We start from the raw sequence: 22,869 nt of genomic DNA, 5'->3' as shown, positions 1-22,869 counted from the left end.
ATGATGTTGTGACTGCATGAGGAGGAATGGGCGGGGGGTGGGGGGTGGGGTAGTATGTGTGAGTAAATTTTGACGCAGCCCGAAGGGATTTCTCCCCGTCCTCGCCTTATATGCAAAGGGGGATGGAGAGGGGGGGGTCGCCGATTAAATGAAGCGGCCTTGCTGTGGATGTACTGTGTTTTGCGACACTGCTTCTGACCCAGGGCGGTGGGCATGGTGCAGGGATGACCTGTCATCCAGGAGGTGCTCAGATGAGAGGAAGGGTGGGAGGGGTGTGGAGGGTATTTAGGGATGAAATGGGTGGGAGTGTTTTTATGCCTTTCCCTTTTTGGCTACCTCCCTTGGAAGGGGGAAAAAGCCTTGGTATATGTATGTATGTAATTATTCCCTTGAGTTCGGCTGACTGGAAACCCACAGTTGTTGGGAACAGACCTTGGGCCCTCCCATAGATATCTTTAGGAAGGCACTTTGTTGTATTTATGTGGGGCTGTTCCTATATCACGGGCTGAAAATACCAGGAAGGGAGCAGTTACCAGTTGTCAGCTCTCCTTGTGTTTTAAGGTGGAAGGACTACAGTCAAATTTGATGGAGATCTTGGACCCAGTGTGTCAAGATTTGGGGCACCTCTTGGAGAAATCTCCAATCATAAAAATATGTACTAACTTGGTCCACAGAAATATTGACAACAAAAAACATCTGCACCCAATGCCCAATACAATTTACTCATAATAAAGAGAGGAACAATAAAATGAAGTCTCAAAATATTTGTTATTCACACTCTGATATTACAATTGGCTTGTGACATGGCTTTCACATATTAATTTTCTTAATGTACTAAAATTTACATTTTTACAAAATGTGCTTCCAATTAAGTTTCTTAACTATATCATAACCGAGATGTAGTAATGATGTTTGCATAGATACATTATACAGTACCAACATTTGATGCTGGCTTAAAAAACATGCTGCTCAAATAAAAAATCTTTTATTTTTTCCCCCCTCAAACACGAGTCACTAAGTCCCCAAAATTATGTCCCCTAAGACTTAAACTTATTAACTTTTGCCACCCGATTTTCTTTGTACTTGGTAAATGATGCTAAGTTGTCCCTGACTGTCATTACCAGTGCTCGATGATCACCCAACTTCTTCTTCTTCTGTTGATGCTGCAATGGAGAAAACTTGGATTCACTATGTCAGGCTTTCTTAATTCTAGTGACAGAAATCACACTGAATACACAAATGCACACAAATATGGACTAGAAAGATATGCTGAGCAAAAGAGAGTATGAACCTTAATACATATATACATCATACATATACCAAGGCTTTTTCCCCCTTACAAGGGAGGTAGCCAAAAAGAAAAGGCATAAAATCATTCCCACCCATTCCATCCCTAAATACACTCCACTTCCCTCCACCCTCCCATCTTAGCACCTTAATATGAAAATGAAATACAATAAAAGTAGTAGTGGATTCATGTTTAAGAACAATGAAAAAACAATTGGTCAATTGCAAAAGTTGTTTAAACAAAAGAAAATTAAATCCTGATAAAACTTGCAAGGTGCAAAATTATGGAGACTAAGAACAATGTTCAACTTTGGAAGGATCATCTTAGGCAAAGGAGTCAGACTAGGACTAATCCATGACTGCTCCAACACAGAAACAGACCAACACAAATACAATGCAGACAATACTCAAATGTCTTTTTCCCTCCCTGAAACCAATGGGAGAACCTGGGGGCTATTGGCAGTTGCTGTGGGGCAGCAAGTTTCCAGTCAATGAAACTATAGACAACAACAACATTTTCCATTTTTGATAAAGTATTGTCATGTGTAATAATAACGGTCACCTCAAGTTTCACTAATGTCCATGTTGTATTAGTGTGTCGCTGTTTCTACATAGCTGCTTCTCTAGTTCTACCTTGCAATAAATCCTCATATGTTCACTTCTCTTCTACTACCACCTCCACCTCTTCATCTCACCATTCGCTACCTTTCCTTCTGTTCTCGCCGTATCCACTTCATCCCACATACCATCTCGTCATTTCATTCTTGAAATTTATCACTTCTTCTTCTACTCTTACATCCCATTTACCCCTCACTTCTCTCAGCTTCTGGCATTCTTTTCCCTTTTATATATATATATATATATATATATATATATACACAGACATATATACATATATGCAAAGAAATCACAAAACACATGTGATGAACTATTTTTGCAGAAACCACCGGGAAATTGAAAAAACAGATACCAAACGTTTTCGTCTATTAAGACATTTTCAAAAACAAAAATGTTCGGTATCTGTTTTTCCAATCTCCCGGTGGTTTCTACAAAAATATATACATATATATATATATATACACATACACACACACATATGCATATACTAAAGGCTCCCTCCCCCTTAGATGGGAAGTAGCCAAAAAACAAATGCATACCACTCCCACCCATTCAATCCCCTACATACTCCACTCCCCTCTACCCTCTTCCCTCCCTCTTATCTTGGCACCTCATGGATGATGGGTCATCCCTGCATCTTGTCCACTGCACTGGCTCAGAAGCAGCGTTGCAAGATACAGCACACCCACAGCAAGACCGCTTCATTAAATCTGTGCCCCCCACACTCTGTCCCCTCATGCAAAAAAAGAGAAGACAGGTAGAAATGGAATTATACAGGCACTCCTCCAGTCCTCCGGCACTCTACCCTCTCTTAAACAAACATTGAATAACCTCACCAGCCAGTCCACCATCACTGTACCTCCTTTTTTCAGGCATTCTGCATACCTGCTCTCATCATCTTACCAGCTGCCTTCACTTCATTATTCTTTAATTCTCCTCCATTTTCCTCACTCATCACAGTCATTTCGTACTTCTACGGTTCTAACTGCCTCCTACGGTTATTAGGAGGCAGTTAGAACCGTAGAAGTACGATTTGATATCTTCCTTGGCCGACCAGAGCAATGCTTTGGAGTACGAATGATGTCACTTCCTTCGTCTCGAAATTTCTTGGTCCACTTTTGCACTTGACGCACTCCAATTCCCACACGAGTAGCAATATCTTTACACTTATAACCCACCTTATAGAGGGTTATGATTGTAACAACTGTGTCTCTTTCCAGCTCTTTACCACTTCCCATTACGGAGATATCAAGGCACAAAAACAGAGACCACCGCAAAAAAAGACTACTCTACGTGAGAGATGTTTAGAAACTGACTCCATGTGACATCGAGTGCGCCTAAACAGAGTTGCCAAATAGTGTGTATTGTCTCGGCTAAATACGGGTACAAACGCTAGCATTGAGAAATAGCGAAAAGTTTGGGTGGAAAGTTGTATTTTTCGCATGTTTTGAGTTTAGGGGAAAGTTGGGGCGCCTATAATTTTGCGCCCAAACTTTTCGCGGCTACTGTATATATATATATATATATATATACAGTCGTACCTCGGTACTCGACCGCCTCTATACTCGACCAAAAAATTCGAGTAGAAAATGCATCGGACCTCGAACAGATTTTCGGTACTCGACTAGCTCGAACAGCGGGTAAGCGTCAGTTCGACTCAGACCGCCAGCGGAGTAAGACGTACACAGTTTGTTCGAGTATTTCTTCCCAGATTTAAACTTTTTCGTGTTGCTCTAGCCCTTAATAATGGGTCCAAAGAAAGACAGTGATAAGGGGAAAATTGGTTTCGGTGTTCGAACAAATCGGTGCTCAACCACCACCTCAGAACGGATTATGGTCGAGTACCGAGGTACGACTGTATATATATATACACATATATATATAATATATATCACTTGGACACAATGTAGTGGCATATTTGTAAAAATCACGAAAAACCCAAGGTTGGAATAAAATTAAACTTGGAAGTATAACTTCTATATTTTGGCTAATAGCTATAGCCCTTTTCAGGAAAGTACAGGTTACAAGAAATGATAGAGACATTAATACAATTGAGATGTAAGTGGAAGGGGAACTGGCATAGCTAAAAACAAGACATTCCGTTGTGCAGGGTGGAGTCAGAAGGGATGCAGGGTCAAGAGTGCTGGGGGAGTGGGGTCCATTAAAAGTTAACCCCTTCGATACGATGACGCGGGCAGCTTATGCTGCCCGCGAGATTTTGGCCCAGAGTAAAGGGGTTAAGGGGACCTGAGGCTCCAGGAGTTTATAGCCTACCTTGTAAAGATTGTGATTTATTGTACCTTGGCCAAACCAGCAGGGATCTTAACCTCTTCAGTACGGGCCAAAATCTCACGGGCAGCATTAGCTGCCAGACGTATGATGTGTTGTAATAATACTTGCATCATAAAATATAGTCACCACTTATATCGATCGTTCTCTCTTTCACCCGTGAATTTTGATAACCATAGAAAATGTGATGAAGACAGTTTAGAGAGTATGTCATTACGCAGGGGCAACTACAATAAATATAATCAAGACGTCGATATGGCAGCCTCGCGTATCCACTTGCTCCTCATGCCGCCTACGTATGCGGCACCGTATGGAAGGGGTTAACACCAGGTTAATGGAGCACAAAAGATCCATTAGATATGCCCAAGAAAATTACAGTGTGTTCCAACACATCAGCACCAAAAATCATAGTCTTGACTGGGACAAGGCCAAAATTTTGTTTAAGTCCAGCTGCAGCTTCAGGAGAAAAATAGTTGAATCTGCCTTATTAGAAGAATGTTTGAACTTGAACATCTCCAAAGGTCAACAGTCTCTGGACACAATCTCACGGCTAGCTGTGAGCCATTTGGTTAAACTTCTTCATCCTCCTGACCCTGCTCCCCCAACACTCCCGACTCCGCATACCTTCTGACCTCTATCCACACATACCCTCCCTTCTGACTCCACCCTGCATGATGGAATGTCTTGTTTTTAGCTATGCCAGTTCCCCTTCCACTTACAACTCATTTGTATTTATGTCTCTATCATTTCTTGTAACATGTACTTTCCCGAAGAGGGCTACAGCTATTAGCCAAAATATAGAAGTTATGCTTTCTTCTAAGTTTCCTTTTATTCCAACTGTGGGTTCTTTATAATATATATATATATATATATATATATATATATATATATATATGCAAAATAACCACAGAAGGGAAACTTGTGGACAGTAAGTACTTTCATATATTACATCTTCAGTCTGGAGGTGTAATATACGAAAGTACTTACTGTCTACAAGTTTCCCTTCTGTGGTTATTTTGCATTTTTGTATCATGGTGATGTTATTGCTTGCATATATATATATATAAAATGCAACAGTAATCACATAAAATGCATGAATAAAGATATTTTGCTGAAACCACAAGGAAATCAGAGAGTGGAATACTGAACGTTTTCATCTATTTAGGACATTTCCAAAGTACGATACTTTGAAAATGTCTTAAATAGACAAAAAAGTTTAGTATTCCCATATTTGATTTCCTTCTGGTTTCAGCAAAATATATAAATACATATAGACTGCTTGCTCATGAGTTCAAGTATCCACTAGGCTACGATGGTGATTTATACCCCCATTTTTTTTTTAATGAAATTTTACCATGTTGAAACAGACACAATATAGACAAGACTCAACTTACTTTTTCTTTGAAGATAGGTTGCAGCCCTTTCATCCTGTCAACTAGATGAGTGTTGTGAGCTAGGTGGTCAGTCTTGTCATCCGAAAACATGTCAATCAAGGCATCTAGTGCTTCAGCCATTACCCACACTTGGTTCTCCTGGGAGGAAAGCTGTAGAAGTACAAAATTAAATACAATTAATTTACCCCTTCACTACAGGGCAAATTCTCGTGGGCAGCATTAGCTGCCAGACGTGTGATGTTGCGTCATAATACTCACATTATAAAAAAAAATAAAGTTACCGCTGTATTGCTCATTCTCTTTCACCCGTGAATTTTGATAACCATAGAAAATATGATGAAGCTAGTTTGCAGAGTATGGGGGTCACGCAGGTACAACTACAATATATATATTCAAGACGCCGACATCGGCATCCTCGTGTACCCACTTGCTCCTCATGACGCTTACGTAGGCGTCATCGTATCGAAGGGGTTAATTAATTAAATGTTGCCTCTAGTTACACTATGTGGAAAACCCACAACCCTACAGTGGCTGGCAAAGGCCCTCAGACCCACCCATAGATCTCTAGGGAAAAACATCAACTACTCTCTGCGTTGTATTGGCGTGGCACTGATTCTACGTCATCAGCTACATGGTATGAGGAGGGGAACATCTGCTGGGTGTTAGCTCTCCATGTATGAAAAAGTGTTAGAAATGAAGTTGAAGTTCATTAGACAAAATGTTGGCACTTCAGGGCTGAATCTCCTTATGAAGATAAGGGGGTAAAAGGTTTTCAAAATGGGCAACTTCACTGTCCATTTTGTAGGGTCATCACATGCAGGTACCTATCATTGGTCCTTGTGTGTGTGTGTGTATATATATATATATATATATATATATATATATATATACATACACACACAATAGCCGCCATAAGTGCAGACACGATAATGCTGACGTCAATACTTATGCCACAAATTGGAAGTCCCTCACCCTCAATATACCGAGCGAGCTAGATATTTTTTCGTATGCTTGGCAGCGAGACCAAGGTTGGCCGCCACCAGGGCATCCAGTGTTTCCAGGTTCGGTGCTGTTTGAGATTCGTCAGAGGGAGGATTACGTTTCTGGAGCTCCACACTTTGCATTCGATTTTACATAAATTCTCAATGGTTTGGTGCTTTGTTGCTGGCTATGGGTAGTGGACATGAAATTGCATATGAGAAGACTGCTGCTATAGTGGCCCTGTTTAAGGCAGGGCATTCTGTCAAGGAAATCTCTGAAAATACAGGAGTTACAGTGCGCTCCCACCTTCTCCTTTCCTGCACGAGGGGACGGAGAGGGGGGGTCGCCGAATTTATGATGCGGCCTTGCTGTGGATATGCTGTGTCTTGTGACACTGCTTCTGACACAGGGCAGTGGACAGGATGCAGGGATGACCCATCATCCAGGAGGTGCCAAGATAGGTGGGAAGGAGGAGGGTGGAGGGGAGTGGAATATATGGGAAATGAAATGGTGGGGAGTGATTTCTATGCCTTTTTCTTTTTGGCTACCCCCGTGTAAGGGGGAAAAAGCCTTAGGTATATGTATGTACAGTGCGTTCAGTGCAACACTGGTTGTTACGTTTCAAGGATGGTGGAGGGAACAGTGTTGCACTGTGCTTGCTAATGATCATATTATTATTTTCTTGCTGATTTTCATTGTTAGGTCCTTGATGTGTATGCTGATGAACATGAGAGGGAGAGAGTGATATTGGAATATGAGAGATGAAAGATAAAAATTCATCTATGACTATTTTTTCTTTTCTTTTTCAGATACTGCAGATTATCTTCTGATGAAAGTGATGGTCCTGTGGAATGGACACTGACGAGGATCACCTACCTGCTACCCACCACCAATGCCTACAAGCACCTTCTCTAAACATAAAGAACAACTTAAAAGTTTTGGCACACTTCTCCAACAAAGGAACAACCCTACATGCCTACAACATATATATCAGTCATGTGTTTCTTTCCTTAGATCTTCCATGGACTATTTGCTGGATGCCACAGAGCTATAGATTTCCAATTAGATAAGTTGTGCATACATGGCTACCTCCTTTATGAGTGGGAAGAAGTCCTTGGTATAAAGAGAGATATCCATACATGAACAAAAATGCCTTTTCCCTTTATAAGGGTGGTAACAAGCCAGAGAATACACCCACCCTACACTATCACTCCCATCTAAAGCCTTGTTTATGGGGCAAGTTGAAAGGGAAATCAAGAGACAGGTCTTGCAAGTTACTTGAACTGGAGAGGAAAATGAGCAAGTACATGTTCATACAGGCAACTTGACTTGGCCTGCATGAACATGTACTTGCTTGCTTTCCTCTCCAGTTCAAATAACTTGGAAGATTTGTCTCTTGACGGCTTTAGCTCCTCATGAACGAGGGGTTATCCTTTCCCCTCTGCCATTCTGTATGGGGCAGACTCAATACAGCAAGACAGACCACTTCCACAGCAGGAGCTATTTCCTCCCCTGCCCCCACATTCCATTATTGGAGGTAAAAAGCCCTTGGGATATAGATTGATACATATACCAAAGGCTTTTTCCCCTTACAAGGGAGGTAGCCAAATTGATAACTTCATTATATGGGAATCTCCCTCCCTCATTCATTTAAATATACAGAACGGACAAGAACATCCCTTTGAGGTGCATAATTTCCCTTATCAACTTGAAGCCTCATAATCAGAGGCCTGCTGGTCTCGCATTTGTTTCGTTGTGGTCTGAATCCTTCACTTTTCTCCGACCAGCAGTGAGTGTTTCCTGTCCAAGCACCCCAAGCACACAGGGGAAAGGAAGGACGACTTGGAGTTTGGGAGGGTGGTGGGTAGGGTGTCAGGAGTGAAGAGGGGGAGGGGGAGGAGGAGGAGGAGGAGGAGGAGGGGCACTATTTGAGAATGACGAGAAAGGTAAGTGACGGAGTGGAGGAAAGCGTCTTTGAGGATAATGTGGGCAAAGGTGAACTTAATATGGGAAATATGGGCTTTTGTGAGTATACAGCCCTAGTAGTGAGGAAAGTGGAGAGAGAAGTGTTCTGAAATTATTTAAATGAGTGTAAAATATTTTGTTTTTTGGCTACCTCCCTTATAAGGGGGAAAAAAAGCCTTTGGTATATGTAAAATATTTTGGAAGGAATGGAAACGTAGTGAATTTTGGGGGATCTTAACACTCAAGTAGAGGAGCTAACAGATGTAGAAGTGGGGAGGTACAGGGTGAAAGAATCTATAGCAGAGAGATGTTAAAGATTTGTATTGAATGGGAAATAATTATAGAAAAAGAAGGTGGGGAGCCTACGGCATAAGGTGCATAGCTGCAGCTGCCACCTTTGCCCTATGTGCTTGAACTATTGAGGCAGGTAGCAGACACTGCCGAGAACTGGAAAGGAGTGCGGAATTCCAGCCCACAAATATGCTAATGCAAGATCAGCACACTTATAATTATGCCACTAATGCATATAATTATAGTGAACACAGTATTTTCAAGATACAAATCCAAGAACGTGTGGGCAGGGTGGTGGTTGGGAGAGTTGTTGAGAGGGCATTAATGAACTATATACAGCAGTAATGGCCATAAGGATTGGGTGCATTCTGAATATGTTCAGGGGGGAAAACAGTTGAGTGTCAGATCATCTAGTAAAAAAGAAAATTAATTGTGGATGGGGAAGAAAAGGGAGACAGGTAAGTGGTGACGGTGAGCAAATTAAAAAGGAAAAAGAGAAATAATACCAGATGCTGAGAGAAGTATGGTACATAAGAACATAAGAATGAAGGAGACTGCAAGAGACCATAAGGCCTACACTAGGCAGCTCCATATCCATCACCACCTGTCATCTCCATCCATGAAGTTGTCTAATTGTTTCTTAAAACAACTAATAGTTTCAGCGCTTACTACATGGTTACTAAGTTTATTCCATTCATCGACCACCCTATTAGTAATCCAATTCTTGCCCATTTCCTTTTTAAATCTAAATTTGTCCAGTTTATAACCATTACTGCAAGTCCTGCCCTGTTGGTAGGTGGTGTAAGATAAGATAGAAACAAAAAGTAGAGCAAGAATGGGTGCATTTTAAAGAGGAAGTGCTAAAGTATACAAAAATGCCATGTGGAATGAGGAGAATGGGAAGCACCTGCACCTTTGCCCCGAGCCCCAAAAGTGCCCTTCACAAAAATATATAAAAATACATACATACATATACCAAGGCTTTTTCTCCCTTACAAGGGAGGTAGCCAAAAAGGAAAAGGCATAAAATCATTCCCACCTGTTTTTCACAGGCTTTTTCCATTTTCTTACCATTCAGAAATTATAATGTGGAAAATGGTGTTGCACCCTACCAGATAGTTGCCAAATACGAATAATACAGAAGAGTGAAGTGCCCAGTTTCCAGCCCAAAGCAATGTCTGTGCACGTTACTGGAAGGAATAGAGGAAAAGTGGTCGTAGCCCTCAGATTTGACCACCTTCCAATCATCACCATCAAACATGATACACCCTAGTTGGTCACAGGCACACATACACCAATTACAAGAGAGCAAACTGGGAAGTTTTCACTGAAGAGACAGAACAACAATTTGAGACACAAAACAGTACACTAATCACATACATAGATGTTGATGTGCACACTTTCAATACAATCATACAAAATGCAGACAAGAAAAACATCTCCAGAGGCAACAGATAATCACACAACCTGATCCTCACACCAGAAATCCTAGGCTTCATCAGACAACATGACACGCAATGCCCCCACCACTATCCGTCTGAACATTACATACCAAATTCAAGCACTGAACATTGAGATCAACAACAAAATTGGCAAACATTTGCCAACACAATCACAAAACATACATACATACATCTATACATATACCAAGGCTTTTTCCCCCTTACAAGGGAGGTAGCCTAAAAGGAAAAGGCATAAAATCATTCCCACCCATTCCATCCCTGAATACACTCCACACCCCTCCACCCTCCCTCTTATCTTAGCACCTCACAAAACAAACACCAGAAAACTGTATATGGTTATACAGCATTACATTAACCAACAGTAACACAACATGCTTTTACACAGCAATAATCACAACAGACAATTTACCCTCAAACAGACAACAATTTAACACTCAAATAGTTTTGCACAGACATGCCATCTCACCCCTCAACATGACAACCGACTCATCATTTGATGTAATATGATAAAGATTTCTCCACAGGCCCATACTACACACCCTTCATAGATAACCAAAGCATATAATCCATAACCTCAAGCACTCATCCATCTGCACAACATAAATAACATGCATACATACATACATACATATAACAAGGCTTTTTCCCCCTTACTAGGGAGGTAGCCAAAAAGGAAAAGGCATAAAATCATTCCCACCCATTCCATCCCTGAATACACTCCACACCCCTCCATCCTCCCTCCCATCTTAGCATCTCCTAGATGACGGGTCATCCCTGCACCTTGTCCACTGCCCTGGGTCAGAAGCAGTGTCCCAAGACACAGCACATCCACAGCAAGGCCGCTTCATTAAATCGGCGACCCCCCCTCTCCGTCCCCCCATATTAAGGAGAAGACAGGGAGAAATCCCTCACCCCCCATCCCCCCGTCCATAATACCTCATGCATCACAACATCATCCATATACAACCATTCTCCATTCACCCGTCTTCTGTCCTCTCCCGTCCTTCCTCAACAGACATTCCCCTCTTCCTCAAAGCCCCCTTCACCCCATCCAACCATCTCATCCTAGGACGTCCCCTCATGACTGTCCCTCCGTTATGCTGTCCCCCAACCCCTTGTTGCTGTCCTGTACCATTTCTCTGAGTATTCTTTTTCTGTGGTGGGGGAATTCCCTGTGGTGGGGGAAAAGAATACTGCCACCAAGTATTTCCACTTGGAGCGTAAGAGGCGAGAAGAAAGGGACGGGGATTGGGACTAGGCATCCTTCTCCTTGTAGCCCCACAGGGCACATTCCTAAAAGTAAAGACAACATAAATAACACCCACCTAAAACACCTTGGACTGCATGGCATACATACACTCACCATCATTGCAAACTACAGCTATTCACACACCACACTATACCTGATATCTGGAAGCATGAGAAAATCATCACCATCCCTAAACCCAACAGTTCCAGCATCGCATTGCCCAATCACATTTCACTGCACCCCCTCCAAAATCACAACTACAACTCATCACACAACATACTTGCTGAATCATATAGTTTTAGACTAGTACACTCCACAGACACTCTTCTGATAAACCTCATACAAAGAGTATTTGATGATATCAATTCAGATAAGCCCTAACACAGAGCACTTCCCATAATACTGCATAAAGCTTTCAATGCCATCCCCCGTCACAATCTCACAAACAAAATATACAACACAAACATGCACAATAACACCAAAAAGATGGCTGTCCAATTATTTGGCAGGTAGAAGTGCCTATGTGTGATATAATGGCCAATCACCACACACCAGAAACTTTAGGAACAGAATATCACAGGGCTCAGTTCTATGCCCCACACTCTTTAATCTATACACGCAAGATATACCCACACCCAACACCTCAGAAAAACAAATCTCTTCTCATGCAGACAACATAATTATGTGCACACACTGTAATTCAGACAAAGCCACAGAAATACTACAACCATACCTCAACACACTGAACTCCAAGTTCACTACAAATAGACTCAAAATAGCCCCAACCAAATCTACAGCCACACTTCTCACCAATTGAATAGCGGAACACAAATACATAACACATCTCTATATCAACAACACTCTCATAACACACACACACACATACACCCAAGATCCTTAATATATCAAATGATACATCCATGTAATTCAAACAACACATCACAAACATAAAGACTAAATACAGAGACTTAATGTGCTTAAATCAATTGCAGGAACATGTTGACAAAACAAAGAAGCTATTACTACAGCATGCAGACAATGCATACACTCAGTGATGAATTATGTGAGCCCTGCATGGCCCCTAATCTCATTATGACACACCACAACACCTTAAAGACCATACAAAACAAAGCCCTAAAGACAATTACAGGCTGCACAAAGACAAAGGGAAAAAGCCTTGGTATATGTATGTATGTAGAAAGACAAAACCCAAAGACCATTTGATATGAAAAGCTAGGATGGTGCCTCTCACAGAGGACTTTGTACATACATACATACATATACCAAGGCTTTTTCCCCCTTACAAGGGAGGTAGCCAAAAAGAAAAAGGCATAAAACCATTCCCGCCCATTCCATCCCTAAATACACTCCACTCCCCTCCACCCTCCCTCTTATCTTAGCACCTCCTGGATGACGGGTCATCCATACACTTTGTCCACTGCCCTGGGTCAGAGGCAATGTTGCAAGACACAGCACATCCACAGTAAGGCCGCTTCGGGGTATTGGCTGCATGTTGTTATGGCAAAGTAGCATGCAGTTGATACTTTAGGGTCTATATGGGGTGCCCCTACGGACCAGAGCCACACATCATTTTGTCTGTGATAGAGGAAGTCTGCTCACAGAGAAATGATGAAACTTTTATTACTGCTACTGTCTGCTGTCCCCCAACCCCTTGTTGCTGTTCTGTACCATTTCTCTGAATTTCATTTCCTTGTTTCCCCTACCCTGTGGTGGGGGAAAAAGAATACTGCCACCAAGTATTTTCACTTGGATTGTAAGAGGTGTGAAAAACGGGACAGGGATTGGGACCAGGCATCCTTCTCCCTGTAGCCCCACAGGGGACATTCCTAAAAAAAGTAAAGGCATAGGAGGACTTTGTAGCATTGAATTTAATGAACCATGCCCTTAGTCCAACTTCACTGGTGGCAGAATTCGAACCGCCATCCCCTCAACCATCGCCACAAGTAATGACGCTCTAACCCACTCAGTCACCGAGCTTCCATGAAAAATCCTCAAAGTCAAAGATTACCTTGATATGAGAGGCACACAAACACTTGCTGCAGTCTCCACAAACACAGCATACTTGCTACACTACATAGCAGAACATCCACATATGCTAAGAAATGTCAAAACAACACCCAAATACTCTCTTCTCTTTCTCCACAACCACCAGCCTCCAGAAGCATATCCATAATCATATCACTTACTGCTCCACTGACAAGCTGAAAGACAATACACAGTTACATGACTGACCCCCTAATATCAATCCCTCTGAATCTACTCCCACCCTAGAGGACAGTCCACCAGGCCAGACTGCAGTATCCAACCCTTCTAAGCTACCAGAAGAGGGTGGATGACCACACTGCAGATAATGTCCTGAATGCAACACTTTACCCCATACTATACAACACATTACACAAGACTGCATTGTACACAATCACACACACACCAATGCAATATACCCTCTATGAAGGATTTGTGGAAAAAACCCTTTCCAGCTGTAGCATTCCTCAGGGAGATGGGACTGCTTGGCCACACAGTCTAAAGAATGACAACAGGAGCGGCAGTGAATGGTGGGATGAAGAGGTAAAAGTGATTGCAGAAAAAATGGAAACATCTGAAGATTGATTGCACAGTAGAATTAGTAAAGCAAATAAGAGGTGCCGAAAGAGGGTGGAATAAAAATACACAGTGAGGGAAGCTATACAGAAAGCAGATGTAAAGTGGGGTGGGTTTTGGTGGTGAATCTTGAGCACAATAAAATATTTTAGAAGGAAGTGAAAAGGGGTGGACAGCTGAAATATTGAGTTTAATGGTATGTCTTGAAGAAATCTAGGTGTAGTATCAAGTACCTTGAAAAAGACCAGTGTTGAAACGTTGGTAATAAAACTCAAAGCTCTTATTTTGTTTCCATTTCCTCTCTGTCCTCAAATTTGTCATGATGAATAATCAAAATCTAGGTGTGAATGCCTTCTTGTGTGGCATACCATATGGTACAGGAGATTCATTAAATTCCACTCTACAAAGTCCTCTGTAAGGGGCACTACATGCCTCCTGATAGGTGAGAGTTTTGTGACGTTACACTGAATCATCATTACCACAGGTGACTTTGTTCTAATTGTTTGAGTAGTATGCCATTGGTGTGGTCCCAGTTGTACTCATGCAAATAAATGTTGTGGAAAATGAAAAGCGTCATGAGGAGTAAGTATCTGGGGATAAACAAAGATGACAAAAATGTACAAGAGTTATTGTGTCCACAAAGCCGCACAGAGCTGAGACTTGGAATCCCAAGGAGGCAGGAAGGAGAAATAGATTAACTAATAAATGTGTCTGAGACACGTTTATGAATTATGGTAAAGGTTCTGAGGATGGCTGAAGACTAAGAAGCAGTCCCACACTAATACAAGAGTCCAATGTTTCTTCAAGTGACCAGTGAACTCCTGAGGACCATTGTCAACAACTGTTAGGCTTCAGGTTCTCCACTTAGTGAAACACAAGGCATACATACATATACCAAAGGCTTTTTCCCCCTTACAAGGGAGGTAGCCAAAAAGAAAAAGGCATAAAAACCATTCCCACCCATTCCATCCCTAATACACTCCACTCCCTTCCACCCTCTACCCTCCCTCTTATCTTGGCACCTCCCCTTGATGATAGGTCATCCCTGCACCTTGTCCACTGCCCTGGGTCAGAGGCAGTGTCACAAGACACAGCACATCCACAGCAAGGCTGCTTCATTAAATCGGTGACCCCAACTCCCCGTCCCCTCATGCAGAAAAAGAGAAGACGGGGAGAAATTCCTTCAGGCTGCGTAAAATTTTTTCTCACACATACTACCTCACCCCCTATCCCCCCACCCATTCCACCTCATGCATCACAACATCATCCATATACAACCATTCTCCATTCACCCGTCTTCTGTCCTCTCCCATCATTCCTCAACAGACATTCTCCTCTTCCTCAAAGCCCCTTTCACCCCGTCCATCCATCTCATCCTAGATCGCCCCCTCATGTTCACTCCCTCGACATCTGCCCTCCGTACTTCTTTTACTAGTCTTTCTTCACTCATTCTTTCCATGTGTCCAAACCATCCCAATACTCTTTTATCCACCCTATCTCCCAACTCCCTTGCCACCCCCATTCTCCTCCTCACACAAGGCAACAACCATTAATATCATCAACATGTCCATTCTTCCGTTACTCATGTTTCTTTATCCTTCACTACATCCCATGCTCCTCTCCGCTTTGCCTGGTACTCTTTATTTTCACTGATTCAAATTATGTTTTTGACATTTATGATATTGATGATTTGGTTTAACGTCACAACCCCCCCCCCCCCATCAGGAGGCTTGGACAGTGCCCCTCACAGTGGACTTTGACATTTATAATCTGGTAAATATCTGCATGGAAGATTTCAAATTTATATACTCATGGGTAAGATAAATAAACCATATATATCTTCTTTCTGTTTAACTAGTTTTACCAAATTTATTACAATACCTGTAATAGGAAGTCCACTATTGCTTTCAAAACAGGGAAAGCAGGTTCCTTCACTAATGCCTCAGCTTCATTGATATTTACAATAAGGCATCCGAGCGAGCCAACCATCCGGGCCAAATTAGAGCGTACACTGTCTACACTGCATGAGAGACCCGCATTAAACATAATCTGAAATAGAAACCAAAATATATTCAATAATTAACTATGCATACATACATATACCAAGGCTTTTTCCCCCTTACAAGGGAGGTAGCCAAAAAGAAAAAGGCATAAAATCATTCCCACCCATTCCATCCCTAAATACACTCCACTCCCCTCCACCCTCCCTCTTATCTTAGCACCTCCTGGATGATTGGAGTGATTGATACATGGAATAAATTGAAAGAGAAAACAGTGAGTGCTAAAACTATAAACGACTTTAAGAAAGAACTGGATGCTGAAAGATACAACTGTGGGTCCCTACAAGCACAGCTCTTCTCCTGCAAATTACAACAACTAGGTGGTAAACTACATAAAAAATACAGTAAACTACATAAAAAATACAGGGAATGAAAGAGAAATTATATAAAGGACTAACCTGCAAATCATTTTGGGATAACCTATTCAACTCGGTGCTTTTACTTTGATTTAACTTTCCCATGACGGCTCGCATGGCTCCAGTTGCTGCCTCCAGTAGCGTTGTATCTGTGTAACACCACCAAAATCAAAATACTGTCAAAACATTGCATTATTTTCCTAAAAAACTTTCATTGTATTAATTTTTAATCAAAAAGAATTACTGAAACATTTACAAAATTTTCCATGTCTTCTTATGGCTAAATTTTCTCTTTTTTTTTTTGACAATTCCTTCCCTTTAATGCTTCCTACATTATACCCATGCAAAACCAATTAATCAGCATCACCTTTTCTAGTTATGCTGCAATTCCCATTTGTTAAACCTAATACATCATGTGATTATATACAATGTTACTCCCTCAATGACCCTAACTTGTATAGCTCCATTCTCTCCTCTTTTCATTTCTCTCCCATTGAGTCAAGAATAAACATCTTTTCACTCAGCCACCACCCCTAAAACGGGAATCAAGTCCTATGTATATAAGTGTACAATATGTGTGCATACTGTATGCACTGAGGGCCCTTTCTCCGCTATAAGGGGTGATGGTGTCCGAGTTAAAGCACACCCACATTACATATACATATAAGAAAAGATCCTTTCCCCTTCATAAACATATAAAACCCATTCAACCACCCGTCTCATCTCAGCACTTCCAATAAATTATGAATTAGATGAGAAGAACATCCCTTTGAGTCTTGTCATCCATTCTCTCTTAGTATTTCCTCTCATCTGATTCTCTCGTAATTATCGCTGTATTTCATTCTTTACCTGTACAATTCTGTTGAAATGTTAATGCCCCTAAATTGGCCCAGGTTGTGTAGAGTAAAGCAGGCCCACCAAGATCTTCAGTATCCAAAACACTCAGAAGGTTTTGGAAACATTGCAAGGACCTTGTTCGAAGACAGGATATCCTGCAATATATATTGCAAACATTTAGTTACAAAGGAGGATTACAAAGGAGGAGCATGCCGACAGGAGACCTTTTGGTCCATAACTAGGCCGGATGGGGAAAAAAAAAAAAAAAAAAAAAAAAAAAAAAAAAAAAAAAAAAAAAATAAAAATAATAATAATATTATATATATATATAAATAATAATAAATAAAATTAATAAATACATAGGTACATACATACATATACCAAGGCTTTTTCCCCCTTACTATGGAGGTAGCCAAAAAGGAAAAGGCATAAAATCATTCCCACCCATTCCTTCCCTGAAAACACTCCACACCCCTCCACCCTCCCTCCCATCTTAGCACCTCCTAGATGACAGGTCATCCCTGCACCCTGGCCACTGCCCTGGGTCAGAAGCAGTGTCACAAGACACAGCACATCCACAGCAAGTCCGCTTCATTAAATCGGCGACCCCCCCTCTCCGTCCCCCCATATAAAGGAGAGGACGGGGAGAAATCCCTTCGGGCTGCGTCAAAATTTTGCTCACACACACTACCTCAACCCCCATCCCCCCGTCCATTCCACCTCATGCATCACAACATCTTCCATATACAGCCATTCTCCATTCACCCCTGTCTTCTGTCCTCTCCCGTCCTTCCTCAACAGACATTCCCCTCTTCCCCAAAGCCCCCTTCACCCCATCCATCCATCTCATCCTAGGACGTCCCCTCATGTTCACTCCCTCCACATCTGCCTTCCATACCTCCTTTACTAGTCTTTCTTCACTCATTCTTTCCATGTGTCCAAACCATCCAACTCCCTTTCCACCCCCTGTTCTCCCTTTCCACCCCTGTTCTCCTCACCTCCTCATTTCTCACTCTGTCTAGCCTAGTAACCCCCATCATACTTCTCAGACAATTCATTTCAAACACATTCAAGCTCCTTCTCTCTTCCTCTCTTATGTTCCATGTTTCTGCTCCATACAGTGCTGTTGGCACAATTACTCCTTCATACAGTCTCCTCTTGGCATCCATTCCCAAATTTCTATTCCTCATTACACTTTTTAATCCACCAAGGCATTTACTCGCTTCTCTCAATCTACATTCTACCTCCACCTTTTCCTGCCACATTTGCACCCAAGTATCTAAAACTATCCACTTCCTCCAGTTGCTCTCCCTTAATGCTCACTTCCAGATTACTGCCACTTTCACCCCTTGTACATCTCATCACCTTACTTTTACCCACATTTATCTTCAGCTTTCTTCTATCACACACTCTCCCAAAATCTGTCATCAACTTCCTCAATCCCTCCTCCGATCCTGCCACAAGCGCAGTGTCGTCTGCAAACAACAGCTGGCTCACCTCCCACTTTTCTCCATTTTCTTTAACCATCTCCAATCCCTGACCCACTACCCTTGCATTTACGTCTCACACTACCCCATCCATGTATAAGTTGAACAGCCAGGGTGACATAACGCATCCTTGACGAAGTCCCACCTTTACCTCAAACCACTCACTCTCTCCATTTCTAATCCTGACACAAGCTCTACTACTCTCATAACAACTCTTGACAGCTCCCAGAAGCTTTCCTCCTATCCCGTATATCCGCATAACCTCCCACAGTGCCTTTCTGTCTACCCTGTCGTAAGCCTTTTCCAGATCCATAAAGGCCCAAAAAACATCCTTCCCCTTTCCTATAGCTTTCTCACATATCTGTCTTACCACAAAAATCTGATCTACACAACCTCTACCTGTCCTAAATCCACACTGTTCCTCACCAATTACTCCTTCTGTTCCTCTCCTAATCCTCTCAATCAAGATCCTCCCATAAGCCTTCCCAACTACACTTAACAAGCTAATCCCTCTGAAACTACTACATTCACACTTGTCCCCCTTTCCCTTGTAAAGTGGAACTATACAAGCACTCCTCCAGTCCTCCGGCACTCTACCTTCTCTCCAGCAAACATTAAATAACCTCACCAACCAGTCCATCACTGTACCTCCTTTTTTAAGACATTCCACATGGCATCCATCCAGACCAGGTGCCTTACCTGCTTTCATCATCTTAACTGCTGCCTTCACTTCATCCTTCCTTATTTCTCCTCCATTTTCCTCACTCATCACTCTCATTTTCTCAGCATTTCCCACTGCAGCTATCTTTCCCTCCCTATCCTCCTTCACATTTAGCAACTCCCTAAAATATTCTGCCCATCTTCCCCTTACTGCCTTCTCCTCCATTATCATCTCTCCATCTGCACCTTTTACCTTTTCTTCTCTACTTGATTCGCCTCCTCTTCCTCTCTTAATTTCTTTCCAAAACATCTTTTTGTTACTTTCAAAATTTTCTGTCATACTCTTACCCCATTTTACATCTGCTCTCCTCTTTGCCTCCTTTATCTTTTTCTTTACTTCTCTTTTCTTTTCTTTGTACGTCTCATATGACTCCCTCGTCCTATTTTGTAACCAATCTGTGTAAGCTCGCTTCTTCTCTTCTACAACCTTCTTCATTTCCTCATCCACCATTCACTACTCTTCCTTCTATTTCCTCCTGTCCTTCTTGTTCCACACACCATCTTTGCACACTTTGTGACTCCCTCCTTGAACCATCCCCATTCCTCCTCCACACCCACCTGTACTCTATCTTTCACTCCCTCCCACTCCTCCTTCAGCTTCTTCTTGTACTCCTCCTCCTTTTCCTCTTCATTTAAAGAGTTCACTCTAAGCACCTCCTTACCTTTTGTCCCTTTCCTCTTTCTCCATCTGTCCTCCACTCTCAACTTACCTTCCACCAGAAAATGATCTGATATTCCCCCACCCTCTTCCCTTAGCACATATACATCCTTAACTCTTCCTATCATAATCCTATTTACCACTACATAGTCCATTAAAGCTCTATCTACCACCCTTCCCTCCACCACCCTCTCCCATGTGTACTTATGCTTGACTTTCTTCCGAAACACTATTTGCTATCATCAACCCATCTGGGGTATTGGCTGCTGCTTGTTATTGTGGCAAAGTAGCATGCAGTCGATACTTTAGGGTCTATATGGGGCGCCCCTATGGACCAGAGCCACACATCATTTTGTCTACGATAGAGGAAAACTCTGTTCATAGAGAAATTATGACACTTTTATACTATGACATAAATACATAGGTACAGATAAATAATAAACAGGTAAATAATAAATAGTAATACAGATAATAATAAATAAAAATCAAGCAAAAAAAAACCTGAATTTATACATTCTGCTAAAAGCTTCAGAATGACCTAAGTCTACCACAACTCCTCCTCCTCCTTCAGAGGGTCTATGGTATCGATCCTCCGAAGGACCCCCCCCTCCCCTCCGATGCCCCTCCTTCAGGAGAAGATGAAGGAGGTGATGATGATGATGTGGTTTAACATTTTACCATCACAAACTCCACTAGGGCAGTGCTTTTGGTTCAACTTCACCGGTGGCTGGGTTCAAACCTCCTTCTGCTTGAACTTTGCTGCAGCTAATGATGCCCCAACCTGCTCAGCCAGTGAGCTTCCACTGATCATGATGATAGTAATATTCAATGTATCTATTTACAATCATCCTGCCATTTTCAATCAATCAATCCAATGCCCTGGTTCTCTTTTGCAAGAGACCCATTAACCCTAATCTCACAAAGATAACGCAACACCCTACAGATCATACAAAACAAAACCCTAAAGACAATTACAGGCTATACAAATACAATCCCTACATACCTTTAAACACAATGAAACTAAAGTCCTTAAAGTCAAAGATAACAGTGATACGAAAAGCACACAAACACTTGTTGCAGCCTTGACAAACACAGCACACCCACTAAACTACATAGCAGAACACCCACACATGCTAAGGAACATCAAAGCAACACCCAAATACCTACATCATGCACAAATACTTTCCTCTTTTCCTCCACAACCACCAACAGCCACCCAGAAGCAGATCCACACTCATATCACTCACTGGTCCATCAACAAACTGAAAGACAATACATTGCTGCATGCCAGACCCCCTGATATCATCCCTCTGAATCCTCTCTCCCCCGAAGGGACAAAATCCACCTGGCCAGACTGTGGTGTGGCAACCATCCAGCCCTTCTAAGCTATCAGAAGAGGCCGGATGACCACATTGTAGATAACCGTCCTGGATGCAACACTTAATATACACTCTCTATGGGATTTGTCAATAAACCCTGTTCTAGATATGGCATTCCTTAAGGAGATGGGACTGTTTAGCCACACAGTCTAGGGAATGACAACAACAACAAGTCACTGAGTGAAGAAATTTTGTGAAGCTGTCTGGAATAAGTGAGTGCAGGGTAGTAAAATATAACAAGCTCTGGGTCTTCGGTATGGAAGCTGTGTCAAAGGTGTCTGTTGCCAAATGAATTCTGTATTGATATTATTCAACTGCAAGGTCATTTATCTGTTCAGTTGATTTCTGGGGAAGGGGGTGAAAAAAAAACTGGACATTTTTAAAGTGTTTGTCTTATGATGTGCATGCATGAGTTCTTGCATGGAAATGTGGTGGGTACTGGTTTGAGAAGAATGCTACTGGTGTTTTCATTGCGTGACTGGTGAGCTGTAATAGCATGTGACAGAGGGTTCAAGGGTTCTCGTAAAGAACTTGAGATGGGATATTTGAATAGGTTTTATCTGTGTAGTAAGTGTATGTGCATTATAACTCACCCACCCTCATAATACAGTATATTTTTTGTCCAACACAATGCTACGGACCCTTCTCATATGCAAACAACAAGCAGCTGTAGGTGGTTCACCAAGAATACATCAAACTAACACAATCCAATGCACAACAAACTGGACATATGTACATAAAGAAACCAGAGGGCCTTTCCTACTATGGTGGTGGGTGATTCAATGCATACACCCATTCATTGTCCCTATTTTAGTATCTCATGGATGAAGGGGCATCCATGTGTCCCACCTCAACACTGGGGCAATGCAGTGAGGCACAGCAACTCCGCAGCTGAAGTTAGTTTACCTTCACTGCTTTATCATATGCCGACTCTCGATATCCACTCATAAGATTTATGAATCAGACAAGAAATCCCCTCAGACTGTCATCGCTTCATCCATTTATAACCACTCTCCATTCACTTCCATCTTTCACTCGTTCTTCCTTGCTCAACAGACATTCCTCTTGCATCCAATGCCCCTTTTAACCTCTTTAATATGAGTCAAATTCTCCTACACAACATCGGATGCCTAATTTATGATGCACTGCACTACTCACATTATAAAATATAGTCACTTATGTATTACTCACTCTCTTTCACTCAAGTAGTAATACA

The 22,869-nt window shown here is 41.9% G+C and overlaps 1 protein-coding gene across 3 annotated transcripts in view; it reads right to left on the bottom strand.

Moving 5' to 3' along the window:
* Positions 1-756: 756 nt before the first annotated feature.
* LOC143040597 (HEAT repeat-containing protein 3) overlaps positions 757-22,869 on the bottom strand; it is a 52,433-nt gene continuing 30,320 nt past the window's right edge. For 2 of the 3 annotated variants that reach the window (XM_076211707.1, XM_076211709.1), the window contains 5 exons: positions 17,422-17,564; positions 16,615-16,721; positions 16,038-16,205; positions 5,589-5,738; positions 757-1,178 (listed from right to left, as the gene is read on the bottom strand). In XM_076211707.1, the coding sequence (XP_076067822.1) occupies positions 1,038-1,178; positions 5,589-5,738; positions 16,038-16,205; positions 16,615-16,721; positions 17,422-17,564 (709 nt within the window). In that variant the 3' untranslated portion in view covers positions 757-1,037. The remainder of the gene's footprint in view (positions 1,179-5,588; positions 5,739-16,037; positions 16,206-16,614; positions 16,722-17,421; positions 17,565-22,869) is intronic. The other variant, XM_076211708.1, reaches the window with a different exon arrangement.

This window comes from Oratosquilla oratoria, chromosome 29 (genome assembly GCF_046742065.1).
Source record: "Oratosquilla oratoria isolate Oo_2021 chromosome 29, ASM4674206v1, whole genome shotgun sequence".
Taxonomy (NCBI): Eukaryota; Metazoa; Arthropoda; class Malacostraca; order Stomatopoda; family Squillidae; genus Oratosquilla; species Oratosquilla oratoria.
The sequence above is the reverse complement of the archived record's forward strand: the minus strand, read 5'-3'. Positions and strand labels throughout refer to the sequence as shown.